This window comes from Lissotriton vulgaris, chromosome 8 (assembly GCF_964263255.1).
Source record: "Lissotriton vulgaris chromosome 8, aLisVul1.2, whole genome shotgun sequence".
Taxonomy (NCBI): Eukaryota; Metazoa; Chordata; class Amphibia; order Caudata; family Salamandridae; genus Lissotriton; species Lissotriton vulgaris.
This window is the reverse complement of record NC_141696.1, coordinates 319728655-319754056: the sequence shown is the minus strand read 5'-3', so window position 1 is coordinate 319754056 and position 25402 is coordinate 319728655. Positions and strand designations below refer to the sequence as shown.

General features: G+C 43.0%; 1 protein-coding gene across 3 annotated transcripts in view; it reads right to left on the bottom strand.

Annotated features, from left to right (window-relative positions):
- CADM2 (cell adhesion molecule 2) overlaps nt 1–25402 on the bottom strand; it is a 1625130-nt gene that overhangs the window by 236598 nt on the left and 1363130 nt on the right. For all 3 annotated transcript variants that reach the window (XM_086934078.1, XM_086934080.1, XM_086934079.1), the window contains one exon: nt 20938–21028. In XM_086934078.1, the coding sequence (XP_086790204.1) occupies nt 20938–21028 (91 nt within the window). The remainder of the gene's footprint in view (nt 1–20937; nt 21029–25402) is intronic.

Genomic DNA, 25402 nt, shown 5'->3' with positions numbered 1-25402 from the left:
GCGTTTCAGTCATTGCGACCTTTTTTAAAGGTTAAATTCCGGCAATATCGTTATGGCAACCTACCATCCCATCCAATTGCTGTATTTGTAATCTTGGCCCCCATCGGACCGCCTTAATGGATGCACTTCGAATGCATTATGGGACTTGTGGTTGCGATGTAAGTTTCAATCTGTTTGGATCCTCCAGTGGGTGATGACTGGTCTTTTTGGTGTCCGTGTAATTGCTCATTTTATATCCAATTTGTTCCCTCGCAGACCGCTTTCAAGGCTGCATGGATTCCTACCTCAGCCGGTCTGAGGTGGCAGCCATTACCCCTTAGTGTCCTTCAACTGCAACAAAATTTGTCCAGAAGCGAGGCATTGAGGCGTGCTTATCGGGTGGTGCATCCTTAGGCGGTGGGACCATTCCACTATTTATAACCCCACGAACTCCTTCTCCCATGAAGGAAGGCGCACCCCCAAATTGGTGATTTTAATCCTTTATTTTAGTCAGACACCAAACCTCATGCGTTTCAGTCATTGCGACCATTTTCAAAGGGTAAAGTCCAGCATTAGCGTTATGGCAACCTACCATCCCATCCAATTGCTTTATTTGTAATCTTGTCCCCCATTGGACCTCCTTAATGGATGCACTTCAAATGCATTATGGGACTTGTAGTATACAGTCCAAAACTCACTCTCAGATTAGAATGAGTCCGACACTGCTTAGTGTAAAATCAAGTGGATTTATGCAGAAACTTAATCCCTGAGCGTTGTTCTTGAGTCCATGAAACACTATGGCAGATGCGTTTCAGCTGTGTGGCTTTCATCAGTGCCGCTTTCAAAAGCAGGTCCTTTCACCTGGGGTTCATTTTGATCTTGTGATAATGCTATGACCACTCCCAGTGGAGTGATGTATCTGCTCTTCCTCTGCTTTAAAGCTGTATCACACCTCGCGCTGCACTTCAAACTGCGGCATGCTGGGCTGTGTGGTCCAATGTGGCAACCCATTCAGTAAGTGGGATTTTCCAAACAACCAGTGGTGTCCCACCTTGCTGGCTCACGGACCTCACTCAACCGCAGCTGCTGATCTCCCTGAGTGAAGATGCCAAAGCTGGAACCACTTGTAACCCCTGCAGTAAGTACTGCTGCCTCTCTCCCCATGCAGTAATGTAATACGCTGTGGTGATAAGTCTGCTTGGGTGTGCAACACGTTGTATTAAAATTCAGTATCCAATCTTGCTGGCTCACACGTTGCTCCAGACCGAGAGGTTGTGCCGGTTGCCAGTGCCTGTAATACTGGCCGAACATACAGTCCAAAACTCCCTCACAGATAACAATGAGTCCGACACTGCTCAGTGTAAAATCAAGTGGATTTATTCAGCAACTTAATCCCAGCGTGTGGTTCTTGAGTTCATGAAACACTATGGCAGACGTCTTTCAGCTGTGAGGCTTTCATCCGTGCCAGTTTCAATAGCAGGTCCTTTCATCTGGGGGTCATTTTGATCTTGTCATCTTATCAGAGGAATGCACTGTGATCTTAGAGTCTTCCTGCAGTCTTTTTAGTGAGGCCTTTAAACCTATCTTGACCGGTTAGATGGTACTGGTGGTATGATTTTAGTAATCTTCTTTAAGCACTGCTTTTTCAAATCCAGCCACTTCTGGTCCAAGCATATCCAACGTCAGTGTACAGCTAGATTGGGGTGTACATCCAGACATATTGCCCTCTCCTTGTATCTATAATGCTATGCATACAACATTTTTGAAGTCTAATTTTCCTCGGAAATGTATGTACATCTTTGTTTTATTTTTTTAAATATTACTCTTGGTGCTAGGAACATATAGAAGATCTCTAGATAAAAGTTCTTTTTCTTCTTTCACAATCTCAACTGCTGATAAATTTAATATGAGGATAGAAACAATAGGAGACCTGCCATTCTGAATCCCACCTGGTGCTCTTTGGGCCTCCAATATTGCTGGTTAAACCTTCCCCTGTCTTGTCTCTGGAAACAAATTATTTTCTCCTCCCCCGAGATTCCAAAAAAGGTGAGGGGTAGTGATAATTATCCATATAGTTAGATTTGCTTGGCCCCTGGTTAGCAGTCATGTTGTCTGGGTATTGATTTCCTGAACTCTTACCTACATAATCTGTTGAGAAAGTATCTGAAAAAGTCACAGTAATTCTCTTTCTCCTCTCAATTGAACCACCGCCCATTCTTTCTTAGTTTGTACTCTGATAACCTCACGTATCACCAAAGCAAGAAAAGTCTGCACACAGTGCTTCAGTATCTGGTGAAATTTATTCGGCAAAGCATTTCAACCTAAACTTGTCTTCATCATGGCCTCAGTTTCAATTAACAATAAAAATAGTTTTACAAGGTGTGTAACATAGAAGACATACTACCAACATTTGTCTCAGAAAAAGAGGGAGTATTGACAAAACAAACATTTCTTATTTGACACAAATAATACATTTTGTAAAATTAACACATAATAATTGCATGTTTGGGAATTGGCAACACTTAAAAATCAAAATAGAGAGCAAAAATGAATTGTGAGGCAAATTGGATGCTGTTAGTATAAAATGCAGAGGAAAGTCCCATTGTTGCCAAGTGGCTGAATCCTCACAGTTGGCATAAAGGAAGAAAACGATTTCAAAAAATATAAACCAGTATTCTGCAGAAGAAATTATATCATAAAACTCTCCTTTGTTGCAATTCAAAGAAACGTAGCTTTCTATATAAATAAAATATGGTATGTATTAACATTGTTTGCCATGTACACACAAATCACAAGAAAGGAGAAGCCTCGAGTGGGACATGGTTCTACGCCCCTCATTCAACAATGGTAATAGCTTATTATAGTGTGCGACTCTGCATACATGGTTTGTGGTTTGTACCTTTGCATTTTTTATTACCATTGATTTTCACTAAATTTATGAACTAAGATTCAAGGGGTTAAATATTTGCAAAAAGGTAAAACCACATTAAAGATGTTTTGTTATTATAAGAAGAATTGTTTTCATGTCTAAAGCAATCATAACATGCAATCTGTGAGGACAAAACATTATTTTTTTCATGTGAATTTCAGGCTGCCATGGAAATGAACTAAACTATGACATTTGCACTGTAGTAATAAACGTGTGAATATCTGTTTATTGGTACAGTTGCTCTAAACAACATGAGTTATCATGCCATATTTATTTTCACTGCCAATGCGCGCGCACACACTTAATTATATGTGTTTTGCTACATGAAAATACGGAAAACTTTAACAACCTTGGTGTAAACTATCAATTAAACAGAATTTAATTGTGGCTCATCAACCTGTAGAGGACAACGTAGCCTTTTAAGGTGAAAGCAGAAAGAAATGTGATGTAAAACAATTGGAGAGCTCGACAAAATCGCTCTAAAATCATTTCATTCCATTGTTACACTGTACTAATGAACATCTTCACCACAATGAACATGCTTAACATGAGTAACCTGGCAAATATGCCAAATATATTACAATTTTCACTGTCAGTCACACTAATTATGGAAGTGCAATCAAGGTTGATATACTCTTGACCCTATTAAAGTTATAAAAGACTTCCGTTTAAAGTAATTGATTTCCATTTTAGCTGCAAAAAATCGCATCTCAAAAATACTGCTCTCACTAATTATATGAAAATAATGAACTTCAAGGTCTTTTAGATATTACCTTGACCATCCAGGTTTTCAATTGGCAGGAAAAAAAACTATCAGAGAATATTATTCATTAAACGTAGCAGCAAAAATAGAACATCACACACTAATGTGAATAGATCTATAAAACGTGTTGCATTGCCAGAGAATAATTTACTTTCTTAAAATCTAGTTATAAAAACCACATTAAACCCCACAGAAAATGTGTCACCACAGAAACTTTACAGCAAATCACAATCGATGGGTGGTTAAGCTGTGGAAGTTAACAGGTAGTAAGTATGTTATGGCAGTTAATATGGATCACAAAATGGAATGATGACAAATGACAAAGTATAATATAGCAGGATTTTAAAAATCAACAATTAAGACTTTGGTTCTCGACATTGTTTGCGTACTCCTGCCATAGCCAAACAAAGGTATATGCACTCAATGGAGAATCATCAATCTTGCCTGATCCCTCTTAATCCCTCTCGAATATCCTGAACTGTACCACTCAGGTGCAAGTCTGACTCACCGCTACTCCTTACACTACTAGCTCCCTTGCTGTGGTTTTGAAAACCATGCATGCCTGGCCCTCATTATCATCCTCAGACCACCTCTAACTACAAACTGTTAATAGCTCAGCATTCCCTTGTAGTTCTGAAAACCCGGAATTTACACAAGTCTATCTGATATACTGTCAGTGGAAGTTTCCTCCCAACTCCACTTGGGCTCATGTCATCTTTGCGTTTGTAATGGTCATTAGATACTTGTGTTTGTGTATGGCCCTTATTTTTGTTATTAGTCATCCAGCTCACTTGTCTTCCCCTTCACTCTCTCACTCAAAATATAGTTTACACTCAAAGTAACCCCTTGATGGAACGTTAGCTCCTCATTTAACGGGGGTTATGTCATGTTAAATTGCCATTATTTTTGCCACTTTTGTTTGGTGTATGTTATGAAAATTGGCTTTGCAGGTGGATTGTTAAACTTGTGAAGAAGATGTATAGAATCACCAGTCAAATGGGTAGAGACAACATTGTACATATAGTGAATTTGCTGTTTCTCACACACTGCTTCTGAGATCAGTAGCAATGGTTCACAGTACCATTGCTGGTATACTCCTTACTCATCCAAAAGACTAGTTTTAGTATTAATGGCTATATTGTATGTGAGGAAGGGATTGATAAAGTTTCAAACAATGCCATTATCACTTGATGGCTAGTTTCTCGGGGGGGGCTGACTGAATCATTTTCAAGGTAATTTGAGGGTGTCTACAAGTGTGGGGAGTGAGATGTGACTTCAAGTTTTGTTGGTTCTAGGGGATTCTTGGACTGGGCACACTCTTGAGCCTGTGGTATTGTCCAAGAGGTGGGTGAAGCTAGGGCACTGTGAGGAACTAGACAGTGGACTCCCCTTGGAAGGAGAAAGGGAGCAGTCACAGTGAAGACGCCATCACAGAGTATGACATTACAGTTATGCTCAGCAGAGAAAAGTTAATCAATAAATATATTTTGTTACAAATGTGTTCTGCCTATTTAGTACATCCAGATGGTTTTGCTAGTTGATCATCTGGTTTTGGACATTTTACTGTGGGGGTCTCACTACTTGTGTCTCACCCATGGTAAATGGACTGTGCGTGTCTACCACAAGTGTCTGCATTTTAAGAAAAGGATGCTGCGTTGCAGCTAGGGAAAGGGACACTTGCCGGGTGACATGTGAACACGTGTACACAGGTGTGTGCACACATGTGAGGCGTCGTGTAGAGCTACTGTTGTGCGCAGCCCCGCACCGAGGTGACTGCAAGGTTAGATGTTGACCAGGGATAGGTTTTATAATATTAGTACCCACTCATGGGTAAGGTAAGTAGGATTTACCTGTTTATCTGCAGTGTAACTGTATTATACACAAGGGGGAAATCTACCTTAAAATGCAGTGTTGCTTCTCTTAAGCCTACAAAGTCCAGTAAGGTATCAAAGTGGGGTGTAACGTGAACCAATCTTGAATATAATATTTAAATCAATGTTTTGCTCCTTTTAGAGAACCGCCACCTTTCATCCCACTTAAAGCACTGTGCATATAGCGCTCACGTTTTTTTCCCAACAGAGCCCTTTCAATTTTCTCCGGCTTTTTAATTACCGTAAATGGAGTCAATGAGTAATTATGGTGGTCGTTTTTTTGCTTTCATAATTAAAGCGCCAAGAAGTCACTATGTCCTGCAAGTGTGCTGCATGCCAAGCAGCATAGATGTAATAACAAGCATTTACAATGCAATAGGTCTCGCATTTGCGAGAGTTTATGCTATTGGCATTGTAAATGGCAATGCCTTTTATTTATTTGTTTAAAAAACCAACACATTAATAAAAGGCATTGTAATCTACAATGCCAATAACTCAAACTCTAGTAAATGCGACACCTGTAGCATTGCAAATGTTTGTTTAATTTGCTGGTAACTTTGGCGAGGCTTGACAAAGCAACAGAAACCCTGGCAGACAATTTGGTTTTGCACTGTAGCCACTATTAAAACCATGCTCAACCTTGTCTTGTCTCAAACTTTAGTTTTTTTCAGGAAATGTCATTGATTTCTAAGGATGTATGTTGGATCTTATGGTACTGGTTTGATAACTATCAAGTGTCCTGAAATCCATTGCCCCTAAATTTCGAAGACGGTGACAGTACCTCAAAGCATTGTAGGCCAAGAAGGACCAGGACAGCTAAACATGCTCCAACACCCTATTCAGAAGCAGAGAGGGTGCTACTGCAGCTATCACAAGGACCCTTCACCTCATTTTGTTTTCAATGTGGTATAGAGGACAACTGCCCCGGTGCCCAGTTCACAATTGCAAACGTTGCTGCAGGACAGCAAGTACCCACTGAAAATGTGGGGGAAAATAAATGTGCCTCACTGCCTTTGAGCACAGCGGTGGCCTAACCCATAACACCACTGCCCTTGGAAAGGACCATGTCTACCCTACCCCCTCCTCCTTTTAGGAGCAGATAGCACTGAAGAGGCTACACAGTTATGGAAGTTGCTTGAATACATGGGTTTTCAACTCCGGAGAAGGTTGGATCCTGGTGATCTGGGCTTGGATTCGAGTCCTGAGTCTGCATATCATAACTATGCAGGCAGTGATCAAACATCTACATCTGCTACTCCAGGAACTCAGCATGAGCAATAACACAAATGCCATTAATAATTACGCGAGCTGTGAAGTGCCAATACCAAGTATTTTTTTCTGTACAACATACCTGCCTTCCTTTATTCTTTACAACCCACACGTCTACTTCTTCCTCAAATTCTAGCAAGCACCCCAACCGGCCTTCACTTTCCTCCCACTCTGCTCATTCTTAATATCCATTCCCAAACTTTTGTCCTAGATTTCTGTTTTTCTGCCCCCTGTTCTTCATTTGAACTTGCACAAAGCTCACTGGTGGCTTCTATGAAGATTAGACCATTTCAAGAGCTACAGGACATCCATAATGGTTTGGAGTTTACTGCGCTTTGAATCCTCTCATTCCAATCAATCTGCCTCGTTTCCCGGGCTTCTCTATTTCAATCATGCCCCTCCATTTTCTCCACATTAAGTTTGTCGAGTCCAGGCCTTCATTCCCGCAAGATGGTCTCAAGGGCACCCTGGGGGGCGCTGGGCATAATTTGGGTGTGGGGGTGATTGTCCCTCCTCAGATGACACTGTGCAGCGCAGCTCTAGGCGCTGCTTGGGTGAGGGCAGTTCTCTGGCTATTTTCTTTTCCTGACTACAATCACAAGCCGCCAGAGGGAGCTCCGATGGGATTAGCCCAGCAGTCAATAGATTCATCTAAACCCACCAGTCACTAGATTAATCTCACCATAAGTGAGGTTAAAATGGCCGGCCCTCATATGACTGAGGAAGGTGCCCAGTGAGTCCCGAGAACTTCACTTCGGCCTGCTGAAGGAAAAGAAGATCTATTAACACAATCACACAACTACTTTTGTAGCACTGAGTCCCGAGAACTTCACTTCGACCTGCTGAAGGAAAAGAAAATCTATTAACACAATCACACAACTACTGTTGTAGCAGTGAGTCCCGAGAACTTCACTTCGACCTCCTGAAGGAAAAGAAAATCTATTAACACAATCACACAACTACTGTTGTACCTGTGGAAAATACCGAGAACTGCCTCTGAGTCAATCACTGGCCTCAAACTGTCATCGGAACAGCAGTCTGCAGAGAACTGTCCTCACCCAAGCAGCGCCTAGAGCCGCGCTGCGCAGTGTCATCTGTAAGGAGCTAGACTTCCAACCATGGGGAAGAGACAGGGCAGGAGGGCGCGCAGCTGCCCTCAAAGAGAGCCCTGCCTCTTCAGGAGACTGAGAAGGGACAATCACCCCCACACCCAAATTATGCCCAGCGCCCCCCAGGGTACCCTTGAGACCATCTTGCGGGAACTGGAGATGTTTTATTCTGTGATTAAAGTCGTAAGAGATGTGGCGCTAGCCCTGCAGACTGTGTGCTCTGTTGGCAGGCATCTCTTTGAAATGTACAGATGGGGGCAGCAATGAGCTTCAGAGGGTCTGCTGGTCGGCAACACAGAACAGATCACACCCACCTTCTTGCCGCGACTGAGGCCCTACATTTCTGTGATTAAAGCCCTAGCAGTTGGGGTGCAAGCACTCTCAGGACCCTGTACAGAGTCACAGGCTCTGCTTGCTGGAAACTTTGTGAAATATACAGATCGTGGCCACAATACACATCAGTGGTGTCTGCTGGCTGGCTATAAAGTGCGCCCCGTACAGCAGCACTGGCCTTTGACAAACTACTTTTTTGTGTCATAATTTTTAAGCACTTCAATGTTAACTTTCATCTCGGGGATGGGTCAAGGTGAATGAATTCCAGCGGAGCACGCCTACTTATGAAAACCGAACAGAATGTAATTTTGACACTGAATTGTATTTTGCGCCGGTCCTGAATATCTCAAAGAAAGTGTGCGCAACTTATTTAACTGTCTTTGAATAAACGCGAGATTCACTGCAAAATTGTCATTTTTTTCCCACGAGACTTGCAATGTTGCCTTCAATTTTTACAGGTCGCATACTGCAATGTGGAGAAAGAAGCCGTTCCTGGGCTCATTTGCATACCCATAATGCCATGGTGTGCAACTGCTACTTTGGGCTGGGTTATTCTGTTTAATTGTGCTCCTGCTCGTGCAGTGATATGTTTGTAAGTTGGGGATGGAAAGCACAGAGTCCACAGATAGTGGGCCTTTCTCTGCAAAGTCACCCTTGGTGTAAAATATTTCCACATGAGACCTTCATATAGCGCGTCATAGTGAAAACTTTTAGATCGCCAGCATTGCATTATAGCGTCTGGAGTTTCCTCTCGCAGGTGTCCAGGGACAACACTGCGCGACTCGAGGCTGCCGCAGCATCTGAGGGGGGCTCCTTCAGAGCAACAGCGAAGGGCGCCGGTGTTCCATAATCCGCTGCCCCCCGTGAGGCAGTGCCCTCCCTGTTTTGCGCATGCGCATATTACCGCTGATGACGTGGTACCACGCCCACCATCATTCCGTGACATCACCATTGTGCATGCTCTATTTGAACATGCCTCGCGTCTCGGGCAGAAAGCGCCCGCGGGGTCCTTGTGCCGACCTCTATACACAGCCCGTCTCCGTACACCCCACCTGCAGGCCGGTATTGCCCCGCATTAAAGCTGGTACATATGTATTAAAAATGTACATGTTTAACACAATACATTTCTAACAGCTCTCAGCGTATCCCCAGTAAGTGTCCTCAATTCTTTGCCGTTCCTTGCTATGTCCATCTGATCGGCGTCACTCGGACTTCTTCTCACACCCCTCTCCCTTTCCTTCTGTAATCAAATCTCCATCAGATAGATGGAGATTTAATTGGCATTAAATAAAATTGATTTTGAAGTGTTCCAGCCTCGTACACCGCCTCCGGCTGCTGTCGGCTCGAGGCTCTGAACGATGTTGGCACAAGGACCCCGCGGCCGCTCTCTGCCCTTCTCCGCCCGTGACGTAGGGGGGGAAGCCGCACACAGGGATACAATGATTCTCAGAACACCGGCCCATAGAGGGAGCTCAGTCTCCGGCTACACTACAATCACAAGCCGCCAGAGGGAGCTCCGGTGCGATTAGCCCAGCAGTCAATAGATTCATCTACACCCACCAGTCACTGGATTAATCTCACCATAAGTGAGGTTAACCCCTTCCATGCTGATGACGAACCCCAGCCGTCATGCACTACGGTGCTCGTGTGCTGATGACGGCTGGGGTTCGTCACGGCCCGCCCCTGTTCGTGTTGTTTACAGCACACCAGAGGAATCGCGGCCGCATGGAAGGGGTTAAATTGGCCGGCCCTCATATTACTGAGGAAGGTGCCCAGTGAGTCCAGAGAACTTCACATCGAGTGTTTCCGAGCAAACAGTAAACCTTCATTTCTGTCCACCTCACGGTCAGTCTGTACAAGAAATAAAGATTATTTCAAAGTTACCTTGGTGGGGCTTGCTGGGCTTGCTTGTGTGCTTCCCAGAGAGACAGGAGATTGGGAAACACGCCCGCGCGGCCGGCGCCAATCGCTTTCCAGAGCGTGCGCGTGACATCTCCTGTCTCCTGGGAAGCAGACCCGGCAACAATAGTATCGCGCCTGCGCGATGGCATATGGCTTCGCCATATGCATCGCAGGCGCGAGACCTAAAAACGTTTCTTATATTAATATTGATACAAAGATACTTTTACTGAAATATCCAATAAAACGTTTTGAAATAAAAAAACAAAGATACGTTTATAAACATTGTATCCATCTTCGTGAAGATCATAAACGCCCTATGTGGAAAACTAACTTTTTTTATACATATAGGACAAACAGAGCTACTGCTGATGCTCCAAAATGCGCCAAACAAAATAAGTAGCTCTACCTTTCCTGCACAGCTTCTGTTTATCGACAGCGACAGAGCCTTTCCTCTGCCAGTAAATACCTCTGGGACACATGCAGAACCCTCTCCCGGCCAGAGACAGAGTCCTTCTGATTCCAGGGTGTGCTCAACAGGGACCTTTCACGAATATCTGAAACAGAAGCTTCTTAAGACATCCACTAGTAAATGGATCTTGGAATGTCCTTGGCATTACAAACACACACACTTTCTGAGTTGGTGCATCTCTGCCAGTCTTGAGCCTATCGGTGAGATGGGAGTGAATAGACAAACAAAAGATACGGATAAAGCACAATGAAAATAAAACCAGATGAGTACCAGATAAAACTCAAAACATGTACCAAATGAGAAAGTAACAGAAAGGAGGACGTGATAAATAATAGGAAGAATTAATAATAATAGGAATATTTTGTGTTCGCAGATTCTAGGAACCAGATTGAAAAACTTTTCCACTGGCACAGACCCCTCTAGTGACCATTTTCCCAATAGCATTACCATTACTCTCACCACTGTTCCTTTATCTCGTACTAAGACCAGCCTCCTAACACAGCAATCCCTGGAGATGGGTAGAACAAACGGCTATACAGTAAAGTGGTCTAAGATCAATCCTAAAGAGGTCACTGAAAGGGTCATCCAACAATCCCTTCCCCAAATATACACCTGTTTAGAGGAGACCTCATCCCCTCAGCTGATCCTGTCTAGTTTTGCTAGGATCCTAGTAACTATGCGGCAGGAGCTTACCCGCCACCACAATAAGAAGGAAGATAAAGACAGTCGGGGGTGGTTTGACTCCGATTGTCGTAGGACCCATAGTGCACTAAAACAAGCCCTTCAATGCCAAGACAGGGATACAGCCCTAATCTCACTTTTAAGAAGACAATATAAATTGGCCCTAAAAGCCCGTAAACGGGAAATAAAAAACAACCTTTGGGCCCAACTTCATGAGATCATAAAATCCAAGGACAGTACGCTATTTTGGCGAACAGTCAAGTCCCCTTCTTGGCAGATGACGCCGCTTCTTCTCATTTAGACGTGGCGGTACCTGCCGAAAAATGGGTAACTCATTTTTCTCAGATATTTGGGGATCCGACACAAATTACCGACGATATTACACCTGGGGAGGCCCTTTCCATCAGTGATAACATCTACCCAATTGACATTCACTTTGACCTTGGAGACGTGAACACAGCACTAACGTCCTCCAAGACCGGGAAAGCTCCCGGCCCTGATGGGGTTCCACTAGATATCTTTGTGAATAACCTTGAACTATGGTCCCCAATAGTCACTCAAGTCATGTCCGCAGTCTCTCAGGTCGGTTTAATCGATTCCTGGTCTACCTCTGTGCTTCTCCCTATTTTTAAAAAGGGAGACCGAGCTTGCTACCGACCAATTTCCCTCTTGGACTCGCTGGGCAAGGTTGCTGGGAGACTCCTCCTGGAACGCCTCCAGGATTGGGCAAAGGAGAATAAGATCATTACAGACCTCCAGTTTGGGTTCCAAGAGGGACTGGGTACGGTGGAACAGGCTCTTAATCTCACTTTACTGATGGGGAAATACGCCTGGGCTAAAGGTGGCAATCTTTACCTGGTCTATGTGGATTTAAGTTCCGCATTCGATTGCGTAATCCACTCCAAACTATGGGAGATCCTAAGTAAACTGGGAGTAGATCCCCCAATCCTGAAGTTTCTCCGAGAGCTTTACTCGGATGCCAAAGCCTGTGTGAGGTATGGCATCAAAGGAGAGCTAACGGATTCATTTAGAATTACAAAAGGCGTCAGACAGGGGTGCGTCCTTGCTCCATTCTTATTTAACATTTATACTAATGGGTTGGAACAAGCGATGTTGATAGGGAACAAGGACCTCCCCTGCATAAATGCCCGCCCGATTCCAGCACTGCTTTATGCCGATGACTTGGTAATCTTAGCAAGGACACCTAATCAGCTCCAGTTGCAACTCGACAAGTATTGCCATTACATGCTTTCTCTTGGTCTTAAAGTCAACAAATCCAAGACTTTTGTCATGCATATTGGCAAGAAAGCCCAGAAATGTAAACCTATTTACATTGAGAACACCAGGTTAGATAGCGCTAGGAACTACCCGTATTTAGGAATCCTCATTGACCACCAAATGTCATGGAAACCTGCTATCTCTAGCAGGAAATTGCAGCTCCAGCGCACAACTTCAGCACTGACCTCATTCTCAAGGAAGTTGGGCAAGCCCGCCCCGGCAGTAATATTACAAATCTATCAAGCCAAATGCATGAGCGTGGCAACCTACGGAGCAGGTGTATGGGGCTATGCTCCTGTCAACGAGCTCCAAGTAACTGAAAATGACTTTTTGAAATACGTATTAGCTCTCCCCCGAAGCGCCTCCAATTACGGTAGCCATACAGAGCTCGGTTGGGACTACCTAACTGACATCATAAGGTACCAACCGATTCTCCTTTGGCACCGTATATGGACCAAGGAGCAATGTCTCCTAACCCGGTCGCTAATAACAGACTGTCTGTCTCTGACCCATTGGAAAAAGATTCCTTGGCTATTGTACGTTTTTAATTTTCTGAATGACTTGAATTGTCTAGAGTTTTTTACAAATCCTACGTCACTCACGACCATATCAAGAAAGTCTTTAAAGAACTTATGTGTCTCGCATTTGAGTGATTTACGCTTGTGCTCTGAAATTGGCAAGCAGTCGACTATCCATCTAATGATGATCCAACCCTCATATGGCCTGCAACCTTATCTGTCTTTTTATATGTCCAATTATGATAGATATGTTTTAACCCGATTTAGATTTGACTCTTTTTATCGTCTTGTCTCATTTCCTGTGCCCTCCGACTGGTCGCGCGAATTGATCAAATGTCCCTGTGACGATTGTTCTCCTCAGTCTACACTACATGTAATTTTATTCTGTACTTTTTATGACATTCCTCGCAAACGTTGGTTGGTCCCTTTGCTTAGATTATTAGGACTGAGAAGATGTAGACCTGCCCTTCTGGCATTACAATGCTTAGACTCCCCTTTTGTTGCAAAAACAGTCGCCTATTATTTAAAAGCTCGTATGAAAATCCACACCCAACTTGCGGCCTCTGCACAGTAAATATGTATCTTTATACTGTTGTCATTTTGGGTGTCAACGTAAAGCCGACTCATTTTATGCTCAAACCGATGTTTTATTGTACATAACAGCCAAATCCTAAACAAAAACAAAATGTTGTAAATAATTACATATGTACTTTTATGATCTATATATGTACTTTTATGATTGTAAATTCAATCGAATAAAGTTACTTTTGATTTGATTTGAATAGGAAGAATGAGGGAGTCCTGTGCACATAAAACACACACAGGTGCAGACATACTTTCCTGCACACACAGACACACATACACATGTACCGACATGCATAAACATGTGCAGACCTGCACACTCAAAAAAAACATAAAACAGCCACAAACAGGTGCTAAAACATACATATGTCGGCACACATACACGTATATGAAATATATGGGAACCAATATCAGCAAGCATTACTTCCATACTTTCCATGTTTTCAAGGCAGTCAGAAAACCTTTACTCTTTCTCCTTACAAAGGAAAACATAATTGTTTACACCATTACTTTGGATAAGAGTTTAAATGGACTGCTGGGAAGTAAAGGGCCCATAGCCACAATAGGGGTTTGTGCAATCCAAAAATGTAAAGTAATAACAAGTACCCAGTCTTAACTAAAGCTCCAAGTAGCCAACCTAGCTGAGGGAGACTGACTGCAGGAGGTAAGGGAGGGCACAGAGAGCCCGACCTGTGTTTGATGGAGTTGAATGGAAGAGACACAGGCAGTCTTACTCTGCAGGACCAACTGTCCGATGTCCTGGTCGTGTCTTCTCTATTCTTTTAACCATCAGAAAGAAAGTCTGCAAGGGAAAGTGAACATTGGTGCTCGTTTAAAAAGACTCATGGTGTGCACACCGCAAAGCAAGTGCAGTGTCTGCTTACTAGATGTGACCTGTATAGAACTGAAAGATAAAGAGCCCAGGGCTACAATATAAAGTGACGGCTGCTTTGTGTTGTCTTGGGGGGGAGCAAGGAGTCCCTGAACAATAGCAGGTCAGGGCTGGATTAAGGTAAGCCCTGGCTCAGCAAACAAAGTTTTATTTGAACAGCCCAGCTGCCTGACACTTGCTAAAACAAGAGCAAGAAAGTGATTGCCAGCAAGGTTTGCCTAATTTTCTAAATACTATTATAATAGTATTTAAAAAACTGCTATATTTATGATGCAGGAAATAGGGGGTGCAGCCCCAAAGCCCTTAGCCACCAGCCATGCCTGCTACCTGGGAGCCCTGAAGCCAACCCTGGGCACCCAGTGTGCTATGATGGGGACCGCGGAGGGGGACTCAATAACCCTGCAGTCCATGCCAGCATTTCGCTCCTGTGGGAGCCAGCATTGCTCCTGCACTTGGGGAGCTACTAAATATACCGCTCTCTGCATGCAGGGGCAATCTTGCATCTGTTTACCCACCTGCATGACAGTGGGCAGGAAAACAGATGAAAACTCCACTCCAAGCAGATGGTAGCAGTTTGACAGCTCCCGCTTTCTGGGAACGGAGTTTATGTTTGCTTTTGCTTGATAGAAGCAAAAGCAAACTGCTATCTTCCAAGACCGTGTACCTCTGGAGAAAGCTGGATCGGGCCCTGGGGTGGCGGTCCCCAGGGCATAATTCGCTCTAGGAAAGGGGATCACACGCCCCCCCCATCTCCTATTTTCATGGGCCATCCCCAAGGAGGTGGTGGTCCTCAGGCCCCAGGGTTTCCCCGCAAACACCCTGCAAATATTTTAGTTAAGCCCAGTGAGGTGGTGGTCCCTGCATCTTCAAGAAGCCCTAGGAGGGGATCCGCACAGACTTCCACCATTAAAAAAATAAAGCCCCAGGCAGGGGGTGGTCCCAGGGCTCAAAAGGGCTTTAGGAGGGGGCCTTGTACACCCCCTCCTTTTTTTTCTATTCCAACATGCTCCCTGTAACAGGCTCAACTGGGAACAAAACTTCCTGTTTAAAGTGTTGGCAGCCAAGCAAATATCAGCATGGGGACTGTTAATCCTCTGAGGATCCACGTCCCGATATATAAAAATTTGGATTTCTTTTAATATCTACGAAACTCAAGATCGTATTTACACAAATAACAAAGGGTGCTTTCTGAACCAAGGCCTACCTTTCTGCCAAATTTGCTGTAATTCTGTTCAGCGGTTCGGGCATTAGTAATGTTTGAAATTTCTATGGGAATTAACTTAGGAAACCGCTTTATTTTACCCCTGTCCTCTTTTTCTCAGCTCCCGCTTGATGGATCACCCCACTATTTACTAGGTACTAGAATCACGGGTGCACTTATTTGGGAAAATTCCGTGAGGATTTCTCCAATGGCACCAAAGAAATAGGCAAATCAGAAAACACTTTTCCTATTTAAACTAGGTCCTAACTATAACTACCTACTTAAAACTCCAAAAGTTATAGGGAATGCTCATTAATGCATTTTACACTGTTATCCCTTTGAGGTTTCAAAGATGCTGCATCTTTCATTATGATCTGTTCACTGACAAGAGTAACACTTTTTTCCTCTGAACAGCTTTTCTTATGACCAGTCCATGTACATTGTTGGAATAGTTCAGAAAAGAATATGTTATCTAATACATGTGATGCTTGCAGCATCAATTAAAGTAAGTTAAGTTGCCAACATAAATCGTAATTTCCCTCTTACCACCCAACTTTTTTATCCCCTCCATGACTTGCTATGAGTTACAGTGCGATAACAGTAAAACATATGTGATGAAACATATAAAGGTTGGCTTCAGAGCTTTTCATAAGAATTCTAAACTGCTATTGATAAATTTGTTTTAGACATTGTTGTCTTTTGAGCTGTGCATTCCCTTAACTGTGGGTTCTCCCACAGCCTACCTTGCTGTTCTAACTTGGGGAATTAGGGTCATTTCCCCACCGGGAATTGCACGCACATTCTTTACAAACCCACCAAATATCCCATAAGAAACTAGAAACCCATTAAAAGTCTACACATAGGTGTGCACCTGCACCCCACTATCAGTGCTTGCTATGAGTTGGGCATTTAATACAATTTTTTTAAACTACCAAAAAATGTAACTGTTAGCATAAACATTGAATTGATCTAAGCAAACCAATAGCTGTATATTTTACATGGCCACAATTTTTTTCTACTGTTTTGTGTTTGTTCAGCAAGAGGAGGTTTACAGATCCAGAGGCCATGTTTGGGTCTAGGCCTTATACCTAGGTAAGGGAGCCTGACACTTGGGGAATGCACTTTTGAACCTGTAATGGTGACTGGCTGAAGAGAAGGGGATTTAGGCAGGCCTGTAAAATTGTGGTGGCTTGGGGAGAAAGAGGGAGGCCTTGGACTGGACTGCAACAGCAAGACTGTGTAATAGAAGGAAGCAGGGTAGCAACAGACACATCCCAGATAGAATTTGTCTTGATTCCGGATGGACATAGGAAAACAATGATGATATGGATTGGAGTTGAGGAATGGAATTGAGGAATGGGGCCAGCCAGCTTCCTGTACCATGACATGATGCAGCAAAACATCTGGATTTAATAGTGTGTCCTAGATGTCTTTTCTCATTTGGCTGTCCAAATCTCAAGTGTGCAACTAGGGGCCGCCGTGATTCACACTCTACCTCACCCTTATCCTGTCATTCCACACCCTCCCTCCATCTCCTCTTTATTTTCTATTTTTTTGTTCCCTCACCCTTGGGTGTGTCTCTCCTTTTCTTTACTCCAGCTACATTCCCAGCATTCTTTGTCATTCTTTATTTACCCTTTTTTCACTCCTCTCAGTGTCTCTCAGTGCCTCACAGCCACTCCTCTTCAGCCTCTTGCGCAGTAGTCACCTCAATGTCCCCAGACCTGTCTGTTCATCTCCTCCTGATGACCTCTCTCTTTCCCCTCAATTGAGCCGTCTATTCTTGGCCCATTTAGGCTTAGCCTCTACCCCTTCTGATAATCAAATGTCTAGATCACTCAGTTCCTCAGACCTTGGTCTCATCATCGCAATAACTTCTCTCAACACATTTGTTTCTAGTTTCAATCTTTCAACTCATAAACATCTTTTGCAAGTTCTGTCAGTTCCACGAAGCCTACCCTCACACATTTTTACACGATGCAGAAGAAGTATTCTCTGTTTAAACCCTAGTTTATATAATGAGCATCTTAAAGGCTGAAAATAATTGCAGCACCACCTCTGAATTCGCTAAATACTAAAAGCACAACTGTGGATTGTAGTCAATCAATCAGTCAATCAGCATTTGTATAGCAGAGCACTCTCACCCCAAAGTAAGTGTGAGTGCAAAATCCATTCCGCTCGAGGATTTTGCGGATTTTCGGTAAATCCGCAATCCGCGAACTCCCGCGAATTTACCGAAAATCCACAAATCCGCAAGCGGCGGATCCGGGGGGCAAAAGTTCAAGCCTTCAAGCTTGAAGTTGTTGTAACTATTTTAGGTTGGTGTCAGCAAGCTGCCAGCGCCATCCTAAAATAGTTACTAAGTTAGCTTCAACAGGAAGCACTAATAGATAAAATAAAGCAGGTGATCGAGCACCTGCTTTATTTTATCTATTAGTGCTTCCTGATTAAGCTAATTTAGTAACTATTTTAGGATGGCGCTGGCAGCTTGCCGGCGCCATCCTAAAAGAGTTACAGGATGATGGACAGCTCACTCAAGGGACCCCTGCGCACATTGGTGCGATTGCATAGTAGCACACACATGGTCGCTGGAACTAGTTGAAGCTCAAATTCAGTGACTCATTCATCAGCCCAAAAACAATCGTGAGCGTCGTCGAGGCTGGGCAGGTGTGCCTTCTTCCCAAATCTACCATCGAAAATCAGCTGTGATGCTGGATAGAGGCCTTTGCATCCTTGACTTTCACGAGCGCAATCCTCGTGCTGTTCCTGTGACCAGGAGCTTCTTTCTCTTGATCTGCTGCTCTGATCGGTCTCTGACCTTTTATACACTCAAGAGGCATGTGAACTCGCATGGAAGCCCCCCCCGTTTGGCACCGGTCACCCACTCGCGGTGTGCACCGTCTTCCCGCCATTTACCCACTATGATGGACAGCTCACTCAAGGGACCCCTGCGCCCTGCGGGGCAATTGCATAGTAACACACACATGGTCGCTGGAACTAGTTGAAGCTCAAATTCAGTGACTCATTCATCAGCCCAAAAACAATTGTGAGCATCGTCGAGGCTGCGCAGGTGTGCCTTCTTCCCAAATCTACCGTTGAAAATCAGCTGTGATGCTGGATAGAGGCCTTTGTATCCTTGACTTTCACGAGTGCAATCCTCGTGCTTCTTTCTCTTCATCTGCTGCTCTGATCGGTCTCTGACCATTTATACACACAAGAGGCACTTGAACTCGCACAGAAGACCCCCCCCATTTAAAAAATCCACAAAATCCGTGTATTCGCAAATTCGCGGATTTTGCGAATCCACGAATACGCAAATCCGCAAATTCACGGATCATGGATCCGCGAAATCCACCCATGCTTGCCCCAAAGGGTATCTGGCTGTTTCATTTCTCTGTCAAACAACAGTGGCGTAACATAGGCCCCCGCAGCCCCCATGGTGAGGGGGCAGGAGTTCGAGGGGGCCCCCTCAACAAAGTACCCTGGCCAGACAGCTTTTGACTAAGCCAGAAGGGGTACTTTGCATGGGACCCCCTTAACTTTCTTTATGCCACTGTCAAACAGCTGGTTGTGTGTCTATTTATGTGGTAGAGTCAGTTTATGTAGTAGATATCGGTCCAATCAGCACCTATAGTAGATCTGGTCAGTACATATACCTATGCAGACAGGCTGGACTATTTCATTTCACTGCCAAGACAACACTTGTCTGGTTAGTGATGGCCACGAGGTGCATAGAACAAGGTAGTGTGGAGAGGAGACTTAGGCCCTTAGCTCCCCAATCACTATACTATCTACAGCAACTGTACTCCGAAGCCACAAGGCTTTTGAGAGAGGAACAAGGTAGGGGGAAGAAGAATAGAGTGAAATACCAAGCTGAGCCCCCAGTCTGAGGTGATTGAATGTGACCTCTACTCAAGTGATCTCTGGAGACATTACCCAGGAGTTTAGATGCAGCAGCTGTGACGCCAGAGGTAAGAGCACCTGATGCCTCCTTGTCCCTCAACTGCGCACACCTCAGAGGTTTTGCAGATTTCTCAATGTCATTCATTAAACATCATATTATTATACAGTAATATATACAGGAAAATGGTAAATTGGTAAGAACCTTTCAAATAAGCTTTCATCACGTAGTCAAACATTATAGAATTGTTATAGATTAAAGGGATTGTGCCAGATTTGAAGATAGGTAAATTGTTAATGGTCGCATTCTTTTCTGTGAAGAAAATATTTTGGAAATATATTTTTGTCGGTGTATTGGTAAAACATCACATGGTAATGCAAGAGCCTCATTTGTAAATGTAAACGCCGTATTTTATTTTTGATAGCTGTGGATGGATCATTGCCCGTGATCATTATTGCACATCACAAGCATTTAAGAAATGAGGTTGCCAGCAAAGTCGGCATGGCTCCGAGCAGGCATGTTGGTAGGACATGTTTGACAGGATGCGTGTCTACCAGCAAGTATAACTGTAATTTGTCTGAAGATGTAAATAGTGGTTGATGAAGTTTGCACTCCCCGGAGGTTGAAGCATTCAGCTGAACATTTCACAGCTGGAATTCTTATCAGAGACTTTAGTAAAAACCAGCAAGAGGCCGCCGCGAAAATTAAAAGGCCAACCTTCCTCAGAAAGTTAATGAAGACATGCGTCATAGGGTTTATACAGTGACTGAGCTCGATATGTACTCTTGCATAAATCGGAGTGGGCAAAACTGTAAAATATATTGTGCAAATGACAGGTGCAACTGTTGTATGAATTGCGGGTGTTGTATGTATAATGTGTGGGTGGTCGTCAGTACAAAAACTGTGCGCGAGTTATGACGTCGTGTACAAAAGTTATGCAAGCCACTAACGCAATGTTACGGCTGTACAGTTTCTAGAATAATACGGTGAATGTTTCTAGCAAAAACAGCTGACGGACACACCTTCTTTCGTAGTTTCAACAAGATATTGTCTGCTTGAACCAATTTCCAAACACAAAAAATTACAATTAAAGGACAAAAAAAGAAATTACACGAACTACACCAGCTCCAATAATCAGGATGCACATGAAATTGCGCAAACATTTTTTTTACACATTATTATGCGTAACTCATATTCTTTCGCACAACAAGCAAAGAAAAAGAAAAATAAACGAATGCGTTTCTCATTATATTTACTAACCGTGGTTTTCCTTTGGATTCACAGGTCAACGTTAACGTCTGACCCTCCTGTGGAACGGGCGTCGATGGCAAAATGTTGACCGACGGTTTATCTGAAGTCAAAAGAGAGAAAGAACACCACTTATAAATTCAAAAGGAACTCTATTAAAAATAAAATGATTTCCTACATTAACAAACTATTTTTCCAACTTGAATTCAAGAAGAATCCTTCATGAAATGGACATTTGAAGCAGGATAGCACTTTTTAAGTATGCAATTCTACATGAAAAGTAATTTAGCGATTATTGAAACGGTTCAAAAGGGAGGAGATCCAGTCTTCAGTGTCTAGAATTTAAAAGTAAAATGCAGAATAAAGTGTGCAGAGTGAATGCCATGTCTTCTGTGCATTTGTTTCTTCACCTATATATAGAAAGCATGAGTGCAGTTGCCAGAGGAATGCATTTGCTCCCGTTCTCATTTGAATAAGAGCGCCGTCGTTGTGGTAGCCGCCAGCAGCCTACAATAAGCAATCTGCAAGATACAGTGCTGTCTGGCGAAAAAGCGCACCTTGTTAGTATCCATGGAAAGATATATTTCTGAAGAATACGAAGGAAGAAATGCCCGGGATGTTCTTTGAATTTCAGTGCCACAAGTTATGTTTGAAAGTTGTTTCTGCTCTTCTGCAAAGATATATATGAGAACAATGCAATTGCCCTTTCTAATAGGTCAAATTCCTAGCCTGAAGTGGTTCTTTGCATGATTTAAGTGGCTGACTTTTAAATGTGAAAACGTAATCTAGTGTTCTAAATATAGACGCCGGTTGAAAAGTCATAAGTACGATTTTGTGCATAACATGAGCAACTTTGGTGAACAAAAAACAAACAAAAAAAAAAACCTCGAGTGCTGTTAACGGGCGCCCAAAAACATAAACTGCACAACGTGACAAACCATGCCTGTGGATAACTTTAAGCAAAGTGTTGCAGCTTTTACAGTGGAAATGGCAATGAAGAGGAATTACACAAAGGGTTTCATTCAGCACTCTGATAAGAGGGATATAGTACCCCGACGTACATTATAAGGATATTGCAAGTCACAGAGTTGTTCTATAACCAAGCTCCTTTATAAGTTTATGGAACTCCAAGGTGACTTGCAATATCCTTCTCCTGTACTCCAGGGGATATTTTATCCTATATAATACATGGTCACACCATCACCGTTCCGGCAAACCACTTCAAACGTTGGTGCATATCTCTTTCATATGAAAGACCAAGCATGTTTGCAATCATGAAAAATAAAAATAAAACCTCTAGTGCAAAATTAAACAATTCAAAAACCTATTAGATATTTGTTGCAAGCAGATATTAGAAACAGCTTCTTTTTTAAAAAAAAGAAAATGCTGCAGTATCTTGGAATATTTAGAAACATGCAGAAAGATGCTAGCTTTTCTCTAACTAAGGATTGCAAAAAAAAGTAATATTTTCTCTGATACTCATTATAAGCTATTAAAATAGAGCAGGAGAAAGAAAGGCAATGTTCTGTTTGTTGCTTTAAACATCTGCTTTAATTATGCTCAGTGACCTGACCTGCCTGTCACCTCAGCTGCTTGCATTGTGATGTAAGAACTTGACTGTAATAATCTTATAATAGTCGCGTTATGATGTATTTTCTTTATAATCAGCAACTTGGTACATCACACCTTTCCAATTTTAAAGAAATTAGTATTTGCTGTTACCACAAGGATTACAGAATCCAATGCATTAAATAATAAGTGCCCTATTATAAAACACCATTGGGCGGATTTACAATGATGTTACATAATGCCGCGCAGCAACCAAAGTTGCTGTGCTGCGTTGACTGAGTGGGACAGAGCATGACAGTGGCAGATCTAACAATATATGGCACTTTCCTGATCTCTCCCTAGCATGTTTAACTCAAGTTTCATACTAGGATAGCCTTTCAGTATAAAATATTATGCGTATGCAAACTTTAAAACTTTTCCCACTTTGGATGAGTGCTGTACAGTGTAGCACACATGCAAAGTGGGAAACTTGGTGAAATAAAAGCAATACTCATTTTTAATGCCAGATTCAAAGAGGAGTTGTTTTTTTAGCACTAAAGCTCTACTATTGTTAGAAGATAGGAGGTGTCTAGGGCCTGTCAATTCTATGCTACTAGTAGACTACAGCACTCATTGTGCCACTGTTAGAAATGGGGTTTCTGGTTGTCAGAGTATGCACTGTGTACAAGCAGGAACCACCACGCTAGTCAGGGTAAGTGTAGTACAAGCTAAGTCTATCTTTTCTCCCACTTGAGTAGCTTGGCACAGAGCAGGCAGGCTAAACTAAAGGCAATGTGTAAAGTATTTGCGTACACACTCACTCTCATACACACATGCACACACACACACAGTAACACAGAGCAAGCACCAAAAAGTGCTCCACACCAGTTTAGAAAAATAACCAATATTTATCTGAGTAAAACAAGACCAAAACGACAAACATTCAACATACACAAGTCATGATATGAATTTTTCAATATTAAATGCAAGTATAGTGCTTAGAAAACAATAGCCCCGGCCAGGGCTATTCTCACCATGCTTGTCGAACTGGAATCCACAAGTAAGGGCCGACCATGATGGAGCACGGGCTGGCTATGGAGTTGCACTGACCATAGTCCAGTACTTTGGAAACAATGAGAAACAAAGATGGTACGAGGCACCAGGGAAGTGAGGCACATCGTAGGCAGGTGATGCGTCAGTTGCTTACAGCTATGCACGTCGTTGGCACGTCAGCACTCTGGGAAATGGTTCACTGCACAACAGAAGTGAGGAATCACTGAAGCAAGAGAGACATCAGTTCCTGGAGGCGGTGCAGAGTCATGAGCCACTGATGCCTTAAGACATTGCAGGGCACAGGGGAAGTGATGCGGCATTTGTGGCGATGCATAGGTTCCATTGGCAGTGCATTTTTCATAGAGCTCTAGGGGGCAAGCAGCAAGGCATCAACTTTGTGATGTCGATGACAAACCATGCGGCCACAGGTGCTATGGTGGAGTCGGGCATCTCGAACATTGGTGACGTGGTTCTCAATACTCCTGATGTGGTGGTCCTTCAGAGACACTGCGGCATCATCAGAGACTGTGCTGTAAGTTGTGATCATTGCGATGAGCAGGGACCATGGCTCCAGTACAGGCAGCGGCACAGTGTTGAAGATCAGTGCCAGTACCAAAGTGACACTTAAAGTCTTTATTCTTTATTCTTGTTAGTACAGGAAACTCACTTCTAAGGGCCCAGTAACTGGAGTTGGCACAACTTGGCAGTGTTAGGCTCTCAGCAGAGGAGCCCAGGTACTGCAGGTGAAGTCTTGGATGGCCCTGAGACTTCAAACAGGAGGCAAGGTCAACTCAAGCCTTTGGAGAAACTTTAGAAAAAAGCGACAGGTCGGAGGCATTTTTCTATATTGCTCGAAGTCTATCGGGCAAAAATCCCCGCATCTCTAATCTTCGGACTAGAAATAGTGGACATGGCATGCTGGAAATTCCTGGATTCTATTGAGGGAAGAATTCTTCGTAATCTAGCCTCTGTAAATACTGCAAGCTCTACGTCATCGTTGCGACAAGAGTTTGGTCTACGTAGTGCACGGTCCCAGGCAGTGGCGAGTGTTGTGAGATGGGTTTTTTATATTGCTGAAGGAAAACCTGGCACCCTGAGGTTTCAAATAAAAAAAGAACTGCTGGGTTCCTATAATGTTTACTCCTCTATAGTAAGAAACTTCAGACAGGCAATTTCTCTATTACAGATTGATGAACAAAGTCTTTTTACACTATCAACTCCCCAATTAAAATTATCTTTAAAAACCTCATCTTGGGAGTTGAGTTTTAGAGCTGATAGTACGATCCGAAAGTCTAAGAGAGGAATGTTCACCCTCGGTAACTCTTGTGAAATTAAAACATTTCAACCATATTTAGGTTGGAATCTTCCTCATGCAGTTAGGCGATTTATCTTACTGTTAAGATATGATTTACTCCCATTGAATTGTTTATTGTCTAAATGGCATGGTGGTACAGATATCTGTGACCTCTGTAAACTCTATCCCCAGGATTTATACCATGTAGTTTTTGTTTGCCCAGCCCTTATGGTACACAGACGAAAATGGGTAAAACCTCTGTGTTTTCAGCTGGGTATTTTTACTGCTTATGATTTCATTGTAGCTATGTTTAATCCTCCTAACGAAATGTTTTGCTTTAAATTGTTTTCCTTCTTTAAATGTTTTTTAACACTGTATTGACATTTCTATTTAAATATGTATTGAAAATTGTTTCTTTTCTTTTTTTACTTTATTGCTAAACTGTTATGTGGATCTCGACAGAGTTCCGTTATCATAAAAATAAAAAACTTGAAACTTGAAACTAGAAAAAAGGATGGAGAGAGAAAAGTCCAGTCCTCTCATTTCCAGGACAGAAGTAGCAGGCAGACTGCCAACACAGCA